The sequence below is a fragment of the Phoenix dactylifera genome, chromosome 2, assembly GCF_009389715.1.
Source record: "Phoenix dactylifera cultivar Barhee BC4 chromosome 2, palm_55x_up_171113_PBpolish2nd_filt_p, whole genome shotgun sequence".
In the NCBI taxonomy this organism is placed as follows: domain Eukaryota; kingdom Viridiplantae; phylum Streptophyta; class Magnoliopsida; order Arecales; family Arecaceae; genus Phoenix; species Phoenix dactylifera.
The window spans coordinates 22,837,517-22,850,430 of record NC_052393.1 but is presented as its reverse complement, the minus strand read 5'-3'; the positions used below and the strand labels follow the sequence as shown (position 1 = coordinate 22,850,430).

Sequence of the window (12,914 nt, the reverse complement as noted above, 5' to 3'; positions counted from 1 at the left end):
ATCTGTAGCTTTGCATGCTTGTACGGTCTGCCGTACAGGCACCGTATAGCCATGCAGAGTCTGTCGCAAACTAAATATACAAGCTGAATCACATGCAGATATTAATCGATTAAAGTTCTCTATTTGGTCCAATTCAAATACGGATCAAATCCGATTCATTCCAATGCGACAAGTAATCAATTGGACTTCTTTTTGACCCAATACAGATACCAATTTGAAGCGGGGTAGCCAATCCCGATCCAACCCTACTCTACTCGCGGTCCAATTCCCAATCCCCTTAGAAATTGCTGTTTTGAATCAACCTAGAAGAACTAGGAGTTGACTTGAAGTAGGAATGCCAGAGAAGTTCGTCTCCTATAACATATAAAAGTTGACTCGAACTAGGAATAACAATATCTAAAATACTTATATATATACACGTACCCAGCATCCGGTGGAGTTAGAATCAAAAAAATGAGAGTCCATCATCCCATGGAAGACTTTTTGAGCTTCATTAAGAAGGAAGCAAGGAAGCCCTAATATCTTCTTTCTTGGAGAACGCCACGGGCTTGTCCTCCGACGCCGCCGTCAAGTATCTGCAGGCGACCAACTGGAGGTTGGAGGATACTTTAGAGCTATTTTTCGCCGGCCGAGAGCCTGGTGCTGCCTTCTCTGACAATGGAACAAGAGATGACGGAGTTCGACCTCCAATACTAGTGAAGAGGGAGGTTTTGTATGGTCCCGCCCCTTCTCTCCCCTTTCAAAGTTTTGATGTGGAATCGAGTGTCTGGAAAGGGTGGCGAATCAAGCTGCAGTGCTCTCGCTTCGTTGTTCCGTCCACCATCTTGTCTCATATATCATGGTTCCTTCCACGACGCCAAGGTGACAACCCATTGTGGGAATAGGTGGCTGTTTGTGAACCTGCAAAACATAGAGGAATTCAGGTCCTACATGCTCAACTGAGATACATAGTCGAAAGGAACGATGGTGAACATGATTCAGGCGAATTTCGTCTTCTAGCAAGCGAACCATGACACTGATGAGGGGAAGAAGGTCTGCACCTACTACAATTTGATCTCGTTGCCTACAATTCTCGTGATCAATCCCATCACCGGCCGAAAGATAAGGTCATGGAGTGGCATGAGATCAGCAGAGAAATTGTTAGAGGATCTGCTCCCATTTGTGGATGACGGTCCAAAGAAAAAGAAGGCCTCGTGAGTTGGCCGGCCCACTGCAGAAAACGGCCTTAGGCCCCCAAATACATTGGGTCGCTCCTGAGTTTTTATAAAGTGCAAAGTTCACGGTGTCTTGTTATTCTTAGTTTTGTAGGTGTGGTCTTAGGGTTATATACTACGTAGTACAAAGTGTTTTTTGAGATAGTAATATAGTAGAAAGTTGATGTTTTCTTTTGTTCGTTTGTTCTGTAGTTGTGGTCTCACGATGCTACTGCTACGTAAGTACTACTAGGGTTAGTTATTAGTGGGAAAAAAGGGTGTGTGAAGAAGGGTCCTATTGTAAAGACTACTATTATAAACATTTAATTTAAGAAAAAAACTGAATTCCCTCCTTTCTAATGATATGAAGTTATTCACAGGTTATGATTCTATTTCTGAAGACTTGTTGATTTTTTTAATTTTTCCTTTTTTTCTAAAAAGGGAAAGACTTTTAGTTGATTAGAAGGCAACCATTATTTTTTTTATTAAAAAACAACAATTCCTTGAAGAGGTTTGGAGGCAACATTATCAACATTACAGGACCTTCGGAACGTGGAGTACATAAAGGGCTCGTTTGATTCGCAGGAAAATAAAGGAGAAAAGTGTGGTCAATGGGAAAGTAATGAGATGCCTCTTGTTTGGTTGGAGTTTTCAAAGAAAAAAGATAGAAAAATTGTATTCCCATGGAAATATGATTTCCACATTTCATGAAAAAGTCTTTCGCATTAGAAACATGGAAAAATTACTTTTCCATAAGGCGCAAATCACTCAATCTTTATTTTTTTCCAAAACGGCCCTTCAGCATTAAAGACCTAATTTTTATTAAGAGTATAATAGGAATTACACATAATTTTTCCAGGAAAGTGGATAGTCAACCAAACATAAGCACACTAGAAATTTGTCACTTTTCCATGTTTAACCAAACATGCCAAAAGTACATTTCTAGGTATTCGCTTCCTACGAATCTTCTTTTCAGAAATTGTATTCTTAGGAGGGAAAATGCTTCCCGCGAACCAAACGAGCCCAAAGGGGAATTGATCAGCTAAGATCTGCCTTCACATCTTTTTAGAAGTACAAGGGATAGGAGTTATGAAGTATACCACGATCCTTGTTCTTCCACAAATTACAAAGGGGAAGAGGAAACAACCAGGAAAACCAACATGGAAGATTTGAGAATGGCAATAGCTGGGTTAGGTCACCTAAGGAACTTTTGAGCTTTAAAGCTGGCCATCGAGAGAACCTACTCTGTTTACCAAAAAAAAAGAGAACCTACTCACAGGAATGTAACGCTTCAGTGAGGCATTTTGACGAACAGATGAAGAGCAGAGAAGAGAAGAGCAGAGCAAAACTTTATCTGAAACGAGCAATACCGCAACTAGATGAACCGGCACGAATCAGCTGAGGTCCACGGCCTCCACTTCTCTCCCGCCGGCTGTGATTTCGAGGCGGAGGTGGAAGCAACGAGAGGAGAGGGGAACGAATGGAGTTTAGCCGATTAGACGACGCGAGTTAATGGACAGGAAGGCGGCGGAGGGTGGGTCCGTGCGGATATGGGAGCCGCGAAGAGGAAAAGCAATATTCACATATTGAACATGAAAATTTTGTAAGGGAAAAAAAATGATTTCTTTCCTCTCAAGAAAATGTAATTTTTATTTCTATAAACATATAGACAACTCTATTGAAACTATCCTCTTCGTTCTTTCTCATAATTAAAATGATTTATTATTTAATTTTACAGTGGAATTCTCAATAAACTATTTTTTTAATTATATACAGTCAAATAGTTTGTAGCAAATTCCTCTCAAAAATAATTTAAACCAAAATTAAAAATTTATCCATTCTTATGATTTTTTTTAATATTAAGAAAAATATGTCTAAGAAAGTTATATATGATCGGATACTAGCATATTTATATTTGTGTCTATATTTTTAAGGAATATGAATTCAAATATGAATATTAAATGAATACCAAAATTAGCATCTATATTTGTTCTAAATGGATACAGATATAAATTGAATATTAAGTATAACCATATTTATTCTGAATGAATACTGACATAAATCACATATTATTTATATCCGTATTTTTTCTATCCTAATATAGATATAAGCCGGATTTTATTCGGATATAAACCAAAATTTTATTATAATTTTGTGATGAAAAGTAATATTAATTATATAATTGTAAAGGATGAGAAAAGAATCTTCCATACTGGCTGCACACACACATAGGTAAGTAAAGATTTAGACTAAAGGTTTATTAAATCGGCACAAAGACCAATTTGGTCATGGGTCAGATCACCAATTCGACTGAATTCATAGGAAAATATTAAAATAAAAAATTATATAGCATAAAATACAATAAATATATTAAAATTTTCTGTATCAAATAACATTCTTACTTTTTAAATAATTATAAATTATCTATCTTTAGAAAGCTTGTAAGAAAAATTATGTATGAATATAGGAATGCATAGAAGTTAAGTTTTAAATATTTTAATAATAAGGCTTTGAAAACATCATAACGAATAAAATAATGCATGCTCATTTTCATTTTTTACCAAAGAGAAAATGATTTTTGTAAAAAATAATGATATGAAATTTCATAATATACATTAGATGATTATTTAATAATTTGACTATATGTCAAGAAGTCAACTCTCTTAATTAAATAGAATACATGCTATAACGTGGCAGTCGAGAGCTTGCTATTCAAATCATAGATCACTGGTTCAAATTAGTTTTTTTTTGAGAATTTTTACTGGATGTCGGAAACCAAATTCGAAAAGTATTTAAAATCTAAATTCGGATCTAAGTCCAATAAGATATCAAAATTTCTATTTAAATCCGATTCACTTTGGATATAGAAATGGACACGGTTGAGATAGATCATGAGGCAATTAGTTCCATTATACCCGTAGATTATATGAATCAATATTTAGGTTAACTTATATCATTAAGTTTCTGGTATGGATACAAATTGACGTATTAGTCAAGATAAAAACCTTGGTAAGGAGCAAGAGACACTCTTTTCCTTCCATCTTTATAATCACCATGCATTTAGAATAGATTCTTGAACTTAGGTTAGTCTCATTCATATTAATGTCAACCATCACAAAAAACCCCTAGGCCGAGTACACACTACCTTAGGGGGGAGGAACACACAGGTGGTGCAGTGGGGTCCCATAGCTAAGACTTGGACATCTTCCATGTAATAGTTCATGGGTACCATAGATCAGCAACAAAACCTCCCAGTTGATCATGGTTACAGTTCATCATGTCTTTATTGAGATCACAAAGACTAACAATTTATTGCATGTTGGTCAGGGTCACGGTTCATCTTGCCTGTACTGCAAACATGTAGGCTAACAACTTACACCTCCTGCTGGCCAAGGTCCATTTATCACAGTGATTGACTGAGAGTTTGAAATATGAACAAAATACAGTTCCCATGTAACTTATGGACCATGGAGTTCTCAGAATAACAATAAGTAACTTTCATGAAATCATAACCATAAGCAATGAGTCACATTATCGTAAAAAAGCATTCAAAAGCACAGCCATGTAATTTCAAAGAAAAGTAGTAACTTCAAGGTTCCTGATAAAATGGACAAATAAATTAAATTTTCAAAATCTTCAGATGTACTGTTTATCTAAGTTTACCACTTATTCCTTTTCAATTATGGTAACTAGCAGCCTTAAGGGCAAATTTCAGCTCAAGCCAAATCTCGAGCAATCTTAACGAAGTCCGAATACTACAAAAACTAACCATAACGACTTGAATTTACAACTAATCAAAATACGACCAGGTTGTGATGATCTCCTAAAATTTGCAAATCTTTAAGTAATTTTCCAAAATCATTTCTAGGAACTAGAAGTCTTAGGAATGGGTATAGACTTTAGTGAGTCATGCTTAGCCCCAAAACAAAATCTAGATACTGCCTGCACGAAAACCTTCTATACTTAGAATTAGCCAACTACAATAACAGCAGGATCTAAAAACTAATTTTCAAATGGAGACTTAACAGTAGTACGATTTATAGAGTTGTTGTATGCAAATTTAGCATGTGCTAAAACCAAGTCCCATTGAGTAGGATGCTCACTAACCAAACATCTAAGCATGTTACCGAGTGTACGGTTCACTACCTCTGTCTGACCATCTGTTTGGAGGTGATAAGCACTGCTGAGGTTTAGTTTTGTTCCTAATTGCTCCAAAGAGTTTTTCAAAAATAACTAGTGAATTTTGTATCCCTCTCAAATGTGAATGATCTGGGAATACCAAATAGTCTAATAATTTCTTTAAAAAATAAATGTGCTATATGAGATGCATCAGATATTTTTCTACATGGAATGAAATGTGTCATTTTTGAAAACCGGTCCACCACAACAAAAATCGAATCAACCTTTCTAGCAGTCATGGGTAGTCCTACAATGAAGTGCATGGTGATATCTTCCCAAGGGCCACTAGGAATAGGCAATGAAGTGTACAAACCTGTATTCTGGACCTTTTCCTTTTCCTGCTGACAATGTTGACATTTTCGTACGTATCTAATGACGTCATCTCTGATCTTAGGCCAGAAATATCTCTCAACTAGGAGTCCTAAAGTGCGGCTCTATCCATCATGAGCAGCTAACCCTCCTTCATGAAATTTCCGAATCAAAGTCTCACGCAATTCATCTCCACATATGCACAAGCATGATCCTCTAAACAAGAAGCCATCCTTGAATTCAGACAATAAAGATTGGACCGCCTTTGGAATATTCACTTCCTCCTGGATCTCTTTTTCTACTAGAACAGAAACTATTGAGTCCTCTTTCAGTTCAGCCTTGAAAGATTTTGAATTTAGAATCAAAGCCCTTTGAGTAGGTTCTTTGCCTTTTTCTTTCACAGATTTTTTCGTGTTATACCATACAATTCCTTTTGTGGATAAAATGTGATATTCATTTTATCTTTCACAAAGGAATATGTATTTTTTTCTCTGTCATGTTGGATCTTCCTATCGTACTGCCAAGGCCTACCCAACAACACGTAGCACATCTCCATAGGCATAACATCACAACATACCTGATCTTGATAACATTTTCCAATGAAAAACTCTACTAGACACCTGTGGGTGACCGGAACCTCAACTCCCTCCTTAAACCAAGATACCTTAAACGGTTTATGAATCTTTTATGTAGGTATCTTTAGTTTATCAACTATGGGTTAAGACCCAAAGTTTTCAATACTGTCACTATCAATCAAGATAAAACATCTATATCCCCCTGTAGTAGCTATAGTCAAGAAAATACTTCGCCTCAACCAATTGTTCTGGATAGGTTGCTTAGGTGCGACCATGACACGGTGAATCACCATGAGTGGGCCCACCTCATCACCTATAATAAGGACACAAAACAGAACATGATCGATAGCTTATTAATAAAGCCTAATCAATAAAACATAACAAATGCAGCAAACTAAAAATAACTACAGTAACTTCCTTCCTCCTTTCTTCCATACATTCAACATGCACAATTCTATGTCCAAGACTTTCACCCATCCTCCATTCCTAGAGATGAGTAATGGCCGTGGGCATTGAAAAAAGGCCAAGGCTGAAGCAATTAAGTTTAGTGGTTTGTGGTTGGGTTAGGCTTCCTATCACACCTAGGTGGACATTTTTTACTTAGCAGTCCTAGTATATGACTCGACTGAAAATCGAAGTCTAAATATGGCTTTGGATGGAAAATACAAAAACAACAAAAAATATAAACTATATACAAAATGGAGTCATGAGACTACATCAGTTTAACTTAGTTATGCAAGATCGAAACTAAAGGCCAAGTTAATCTAATCTAACTAAAAATTGTTGAAGATGGCCAGTCAAAGGCTTCACATCATTTGCATAAGGATAATATACAGCAATAGTGGAAGGGGAAAGAACTTATGCGACCTTTTGTTCATAAGAAATTGATCTAGCAACAGCAACAAAATATAATAAATAACTGCATGCCTAGAATGAACGGCAATTAATTAAAAAAAATGACTTAATTAAAAAATCATCCATTCTGCATCTAGTTGGCTTTTCATGACTAGTAATGGCTTTTCCTAATGAGTTACGATCTACAGGAAACCGAAATTTAAATTCACAATTTGCTGCCATTTTTTTAAAAAGCAAGTAAGACAAGTCAAAGTTTTATTCTGATTATTTGTGTAAACAGACTTCAACAAGTTGGGCAAACTCATGTTGATGTTCAGTGTCAAGAGCATGCACATTACATGTTTCCTGATGGCACATCCATAAGTACAGCACATGATTATTCCACCAGAACATGAACAATATAATTTTTCATGCACCAATCTAACTTGTAGATAGAAATAACATAAACCTGGGACATGTGACCTAATTTTCAAACACATGCACTTACATGATATATGTCTGAATTCGACGGGTCACTGCCTTCACCTCTGCATGCTTTGTTGAAACATGAACTGTCAAATGAAAATGTCATGGTAGTGATTAACTGCCCAGAAGCTTCACCACTAGAAATTTAGTTGTTGTATATAGTCCAGTTATCCCAGCATGGCTTCTGCATGCGCAACCATAGTACCGAGACCATCTTTGTGTAGCAAACTTAGAGAAAGAATACTGAGAGATTTTATGATTGTTAATTCCCTCAAATCGTTTTCACCCTACATACAGAGGCCCAGAACTTCACAATTGCTGGTGCCCATAAAACTCCAGAGTTTGATCCTGAAGCTCAGATATTCTTCTAGAAGGGAATCCTTCAAAATAATTTTTTCCTTGCTTCTGATAACCATATGGTTCATACCAGTCTTGCATCTGATAACCAAATGGTATGTAGCTGTCTTGGTTTTTCCAATTAGGTTCTAAAAAGCATGGTTACAGTAATTTCATCTATATCACCGAATACCTCTCTCCAAAGTTTCATGAACTATGTACTTATCAACTCTACCAGGGAACGAACCTAAAGAAAGTACTGGTCCATTCCCAATATTGCTTCAAATCAATTATGCCATATAGATCCCCATGGGCCCATATGTTTCACCATCAACACCTGCCACTGACTAGGAAAACTCTCTCAAAGAAATTCTTCAAATAATGAATTCCTCACATCTGAAAACCATGAGGAGCCCTGCATTCCCAGTTTTATCACCTGATGGGATTCAGGCAGCACCAGTACAAAGGTGTCCATCTATATATGGAACATGACCTCTCCCAACAATTTCTTCTTTAATAATACCATAAGTGACTCTCTTTCTGATAGCCAGATGGTATGTAGCAGTCTTGATTTTTCCAATTGGGTTCGAAGAACATCGTTAGAAAATTTTAATCTACATCGCAAGCATACATCTCTCCAACATTTCAACTTCAACTATATCATTACCTACTCTACCAGGCAATGAATTTTCTTGAGCACAGCAAGCAGTCAGTTTTCTTGATATTGCTTTCGGATCAATTACGCCATAAATAGATCCTTGTGGGTGCATATATTTCATCATGGTCAGCTTCCATTTCCTGACATCTGAAAACCATGAGAAGCATAGCATTCCCAACGTTATCCGCTAATGGGGTTCAAGCAGCATCATTGCAAAGATGTCCATCTATATCTGGAATATACCCTCTCTCAACCATGTCTTCCTTAATAATATCATAAGTAACTCTGTTTGGAACCAAACCTTTCTCCAACATCTCATTCAGAAGCTCATTTGCCTCATGCATCTTACCTCTCCCAGAGAAATGCTTGATAAGAATATTATACGTGACAACATTCGCATGCTTTCCACCCTTCTCCATCCTTGCCCTTATGTTCAAAGCAGCCCTGAGGTTTCCTTTCTTACACAACCCATCAATCAGAGTGTTATAAGTTACATGACTTGGCTGCAAACCAATATCCTGCATCTCATCCAAGAGCTTGACCGCCTTTGCCATCTTCCCTTCCCTGCACAAGGCACTGATCAAAACATTGTATGTTATGAGATCAGCTTTCACATCATTCTCTTCCATTTCATCCAATAGCTTTGTAGCACTGCTCATATCCCCATTTCTACAAAAACCTGATATCAAACAATTATAGGTCGAAACATTAGGACGTATTCCACTCCCCGACATAAGCCTCTTCAACGCAATCGCATCCTCCATCAAACCTGAACGGCAATGCCCATCAATTAAAGTATTGAACGTGATAACACTTGGTGTCACGTTCCGTTCCAACATATCATCCAGCAATCCCTTCGCCTCGGCCAACATCCCTTTCTTGCAGAACCCATTAACAATCCCATTAAAAGTCACCACATTTGGCATCACATTTGAATCATCCATCTCTTTAAGCAACCCAAGAGCTTCATCGACCTTGCCCTCACCACAGAGCCCATTAATCAACGAATTATAGGTGACCACATTAGGAGACAGCTCCTGCCTTTTCATTTCCTCAAGAAATCTCGCCGCCGCCGAGCTGTTCCCATCCTTGCAGTACCCATCAATCAGTGTGTTGAAGGTAACCACATTGGGGTGGATCTTCGCCAACACCATCTCCCGCAAGAGAGCGTCGGCCTTGTACATCTTCCCTGCTTGGCCACTTTTGCAGTACCCATCAATGAGGGTATTGTAAGTAACCACCGACGGCGAGAACCCCCAAGTCTTCATATCCTCGACAAGGTCCCCGGCCCTCCGGAGCTTCCTGGCCTTACAAAGGCCATGGATCATGGTGTTGAAGGTGATCAGATTGGGGGCGATCCTCCGCCGGATCATCTCTTTGTACACTTTCTCGACATTCTCGATCCTCCCCTCCTTGATTAAATAGCTTAGCAGAGGGTTGCAGGAGAGGACCGACAGCCGGCAGCCGTAATCCCTGGAGCGATAGAAGGCTTCCAAGGCTGACTCGGTTCTCGAATTCTTGACAAGAGCGAGGACCAGCATGTCGGCGATGACGGAGAGGGAGGCGCCCCGGCGACGGGTGTCACCGGATATGGAGAGGGAGTGGAGGATGGACGGGGCAGAGTGGCGGCCGGACTTGGCGAGGGAGTGGAGCTCGAAGCGGAGGTCGGAGTAGAGCTTGGCGGCGGCGAGGGAGTGGAGGAGGCGGCAGTGGAGAGGGAGGGGCTGGGGGGAACGGAAGTGGGACTCGGACCAGCGGAAGAGGAGGCGGAGGGTGGGGGGATTGGCATGGGGAGAATCGAGGAGGAGGTGGAGGAGTTGGGCGGCGGCGGCGGCGGAGGTGGTTCCGGCAAGGGCTTTGAGGCGGGACCAGTGCTGGCGGGCGATGAGGTCGGAGACGGCGGTGAGGTCAAGGCAGGCGGCGGCGGCGGCGGCGGTTTGGGAACATGAATTTGGTGTCATTGGCGTAGAGAGCGGCTCGTTTGATGACGGAGATCAACAAGGTTCCGATAACGCTGACTGATTAACAAAATAACGGGCCTCACCGAACCGTTGTGTACCGCTATAACGAAAACTACTGCCGTTGTGGAACCATTTCAACGGTATTTTTTTTGCATACACACTCTTCAAAATATTAGTATTCATGTAAATATCCTTTCAAATTAATATCTACATATATATTTTATAAAATACTTATTATATATATATATATATACTTATTTAATTTTTTAAAAATTTAAAATTTAAAATTAAAATAACTAAAATATTTTTAACAAATAAAATATTTATAAGATTTATGTACAAATAACAATTTTGTCTTCCAAATTTCTCGCTTACTATGAATAGCAGGATTGCCCAAATTTTTAGGTCATTCAACCTCTTTCACTCAACCACATTCTCATCCTCTAACATATTTTTCTCTCTCAATCCCCTTTTGTTTTAGTAATCCTCTAATTCTCCCCCTCTACCTTCACTCCCATCTTTTTTTTTTTTTTTGTACAATGGTTGCTCACGCTACTCTAACATGGAAGTAACCAGTAGAATCAAAAAAAAGACAATAACTCAAAACTAGGGGAATGACCCTTTGGTCTGTCCAAAGGACCTCTCCTAAGTGCTGGATAGCATAAGCGGCGACCTAATCGGTGGTCACGTTTGCCTCCCAGTATACGTGCACAGGCGGAAGATGTTGTAGTCCTCCATCATCCGTCGAAGATCACGAAGTAGGAGGTTGCCATCTCCCCTTCCCTCCTCCTGAATCCAATCGATCACCATTGCGGAATCTTCCTCAAGAAGGATGCACTTCGCCCTTAGCATCCCCTTTGTATAGGAGATGCCTTCCTAGGCCATCCTGAGCTCTGCCCTGGCTGCTGACAAGCCGGTGGTACTCCGCCCTCCGGCAGCTATCAATCTAGAGTTATGGCTTCTAATCACAAAACCAATACCTACCCTGTCTCCATCACTGGATACACTACTATCACAATTCACTTTGAGATGGCCTGGGGATGGGGGCTCTCAAGAGACAAAAGTTGTCCTAAGCGCTGTGGTAGCATGAAGGGGGTCCCAGATGTCTCTAGCCAACCTAGAGAAAATTGACGTAGTAGCTTTGGTGATCTCTACTGCCTGAAGGAGTGCTTGCTCTACAATACACCTTGGAGACGTCCACTTGTCTTCGAAGACCCGGACATTCTTATCCAGCCATGTGTGATATGCCACATAAGCACATGTGACACCCCACCTATTCCAATACTCCTTTGCATCCCCTCTATAAATTCAACCTAACAATCCTCATTACCACTTTGTTCATTCACTTTAGCAAAACAAACGCCTTATACTTGCATAACGGACCATACAAGCATTCAAAGGTACAGATCATATTATAATCTTAAAGCAACAATTTCTTCGATTTTTAAAAATTTATTTAATCAAGATCTAAAACAAATCATTCTCATAATCAATTGTTCCAAAGTGACATAAGTTAAAATATACAAACTAATTTAAATCAAATAAATTGTTCTAACTAAATTAGTCTAAACTAGAAGTCCAATAATTGTGAATGTCTTCAGAAGATCTAGCACATTCCCCCAAGTCCCGAGAAATCATGATTCAATATATGAAAAATAGAGAAAGGAAGAATAATGGGCTACACTAGCGCAGTATGCAATATAACACTAAAATGTGGGGTCTAAGCATGCTAAATAAATAAATAATTAAAAAACATGATACTAACTAGAGATAAATCAATTTTTGAATTATATATATATATATATATATCTCTTTTGAAATTTATTTTTATTTTCATAAACTGATACCAGAGATCTAACATTAGGCTATGACCATATAACCTAGTGGCATGGGTTAGATATAGAATGTACAAAGTGTCGGATTCCACAATTCTAATCACTAGTGGCTCTATGTCGAAACTAGTTTTTTAGATTACAAGTCGACAGGGCTAACAAATAATTTCTATTGGCGGAACTAGATCATAGCCGTGCTGAGAATACATACATATGAAATAAATTTCATAATTTACCTCTACATTCATAACATAATACATAACGTATTTAAAAAGATTACTATTGTAACAATAACATGTCTGATCTATTTGACCAAGTATAAAACAAATATCATAATCATATTTAATAAACTAATTATTATTTTATCAAAATTTAAAAAATACACTTTGAAGTATTAGATTACGTACCTTTTCTTGCTTCAAAGTCCTACCTCAGGTAGCAGATCAGGTTTACCTATTTTAATATTTATTAAAATATAATTAATTTTATCGTCATTTTAAAAGCCAAACGAAGTCAAAAATTAAAATACGATTGGAGATATGGCCTCATAC

At 38.4% G+C, this 12,914-nt stretch overlaps 1 protein-coding gene and 1 long non-coding RNA gene across 2 annotated transcripts; both read right to left on the bottom strand.

Annotated features, from left to right (window-relative positions):
- Positions 1-393: 393 nt before the first annotated feature.
- Positions 394-2,789, bottom strand: LOC120109919. Its single transcript, XR_005510735.1, has 2 exons — positions 2,564-2,789; positions 394-900 (listed from the first exon to the last, which is right to left on the bottom strand). It is a non-coding gene; the product is annotated as an uncharacterized LOC120109919 (long non-coding RNA).
- A 4,560-nt stretch (positions 2,790-7,349) lies between these two features.
- LOC103719133 (pentatricopeptide repeat-containing protein At1g09820) lies at positions 7,350-10,601 on the bottom strand. The gene has a single exon (XM_008808230.4). The coding sequence runs from the start codon at positions 10,529-10,531 to the stop codon at positions 8,768-8,770; it is 1,764 nt and encodes a 587-aa protein (XP_008806452.3). The 5' UTR covers positions 10,532-10,601; the 3' UTR covers positions 7,350-8,767.
- Between the last annotated feature and the right edge of the window lie 2,313 nt (positions 10,602-12,914).

Bases quoted from the DNA above. Each gene is read 5' to 3' on its own strand.
- LOC103719133 (XM_008808230.4), bottom strand. From the start codon at position 10,531: ATGACACCAAATTCATGTTCCCAAACCGCCGCCGCCGCCGCCGCCTGC.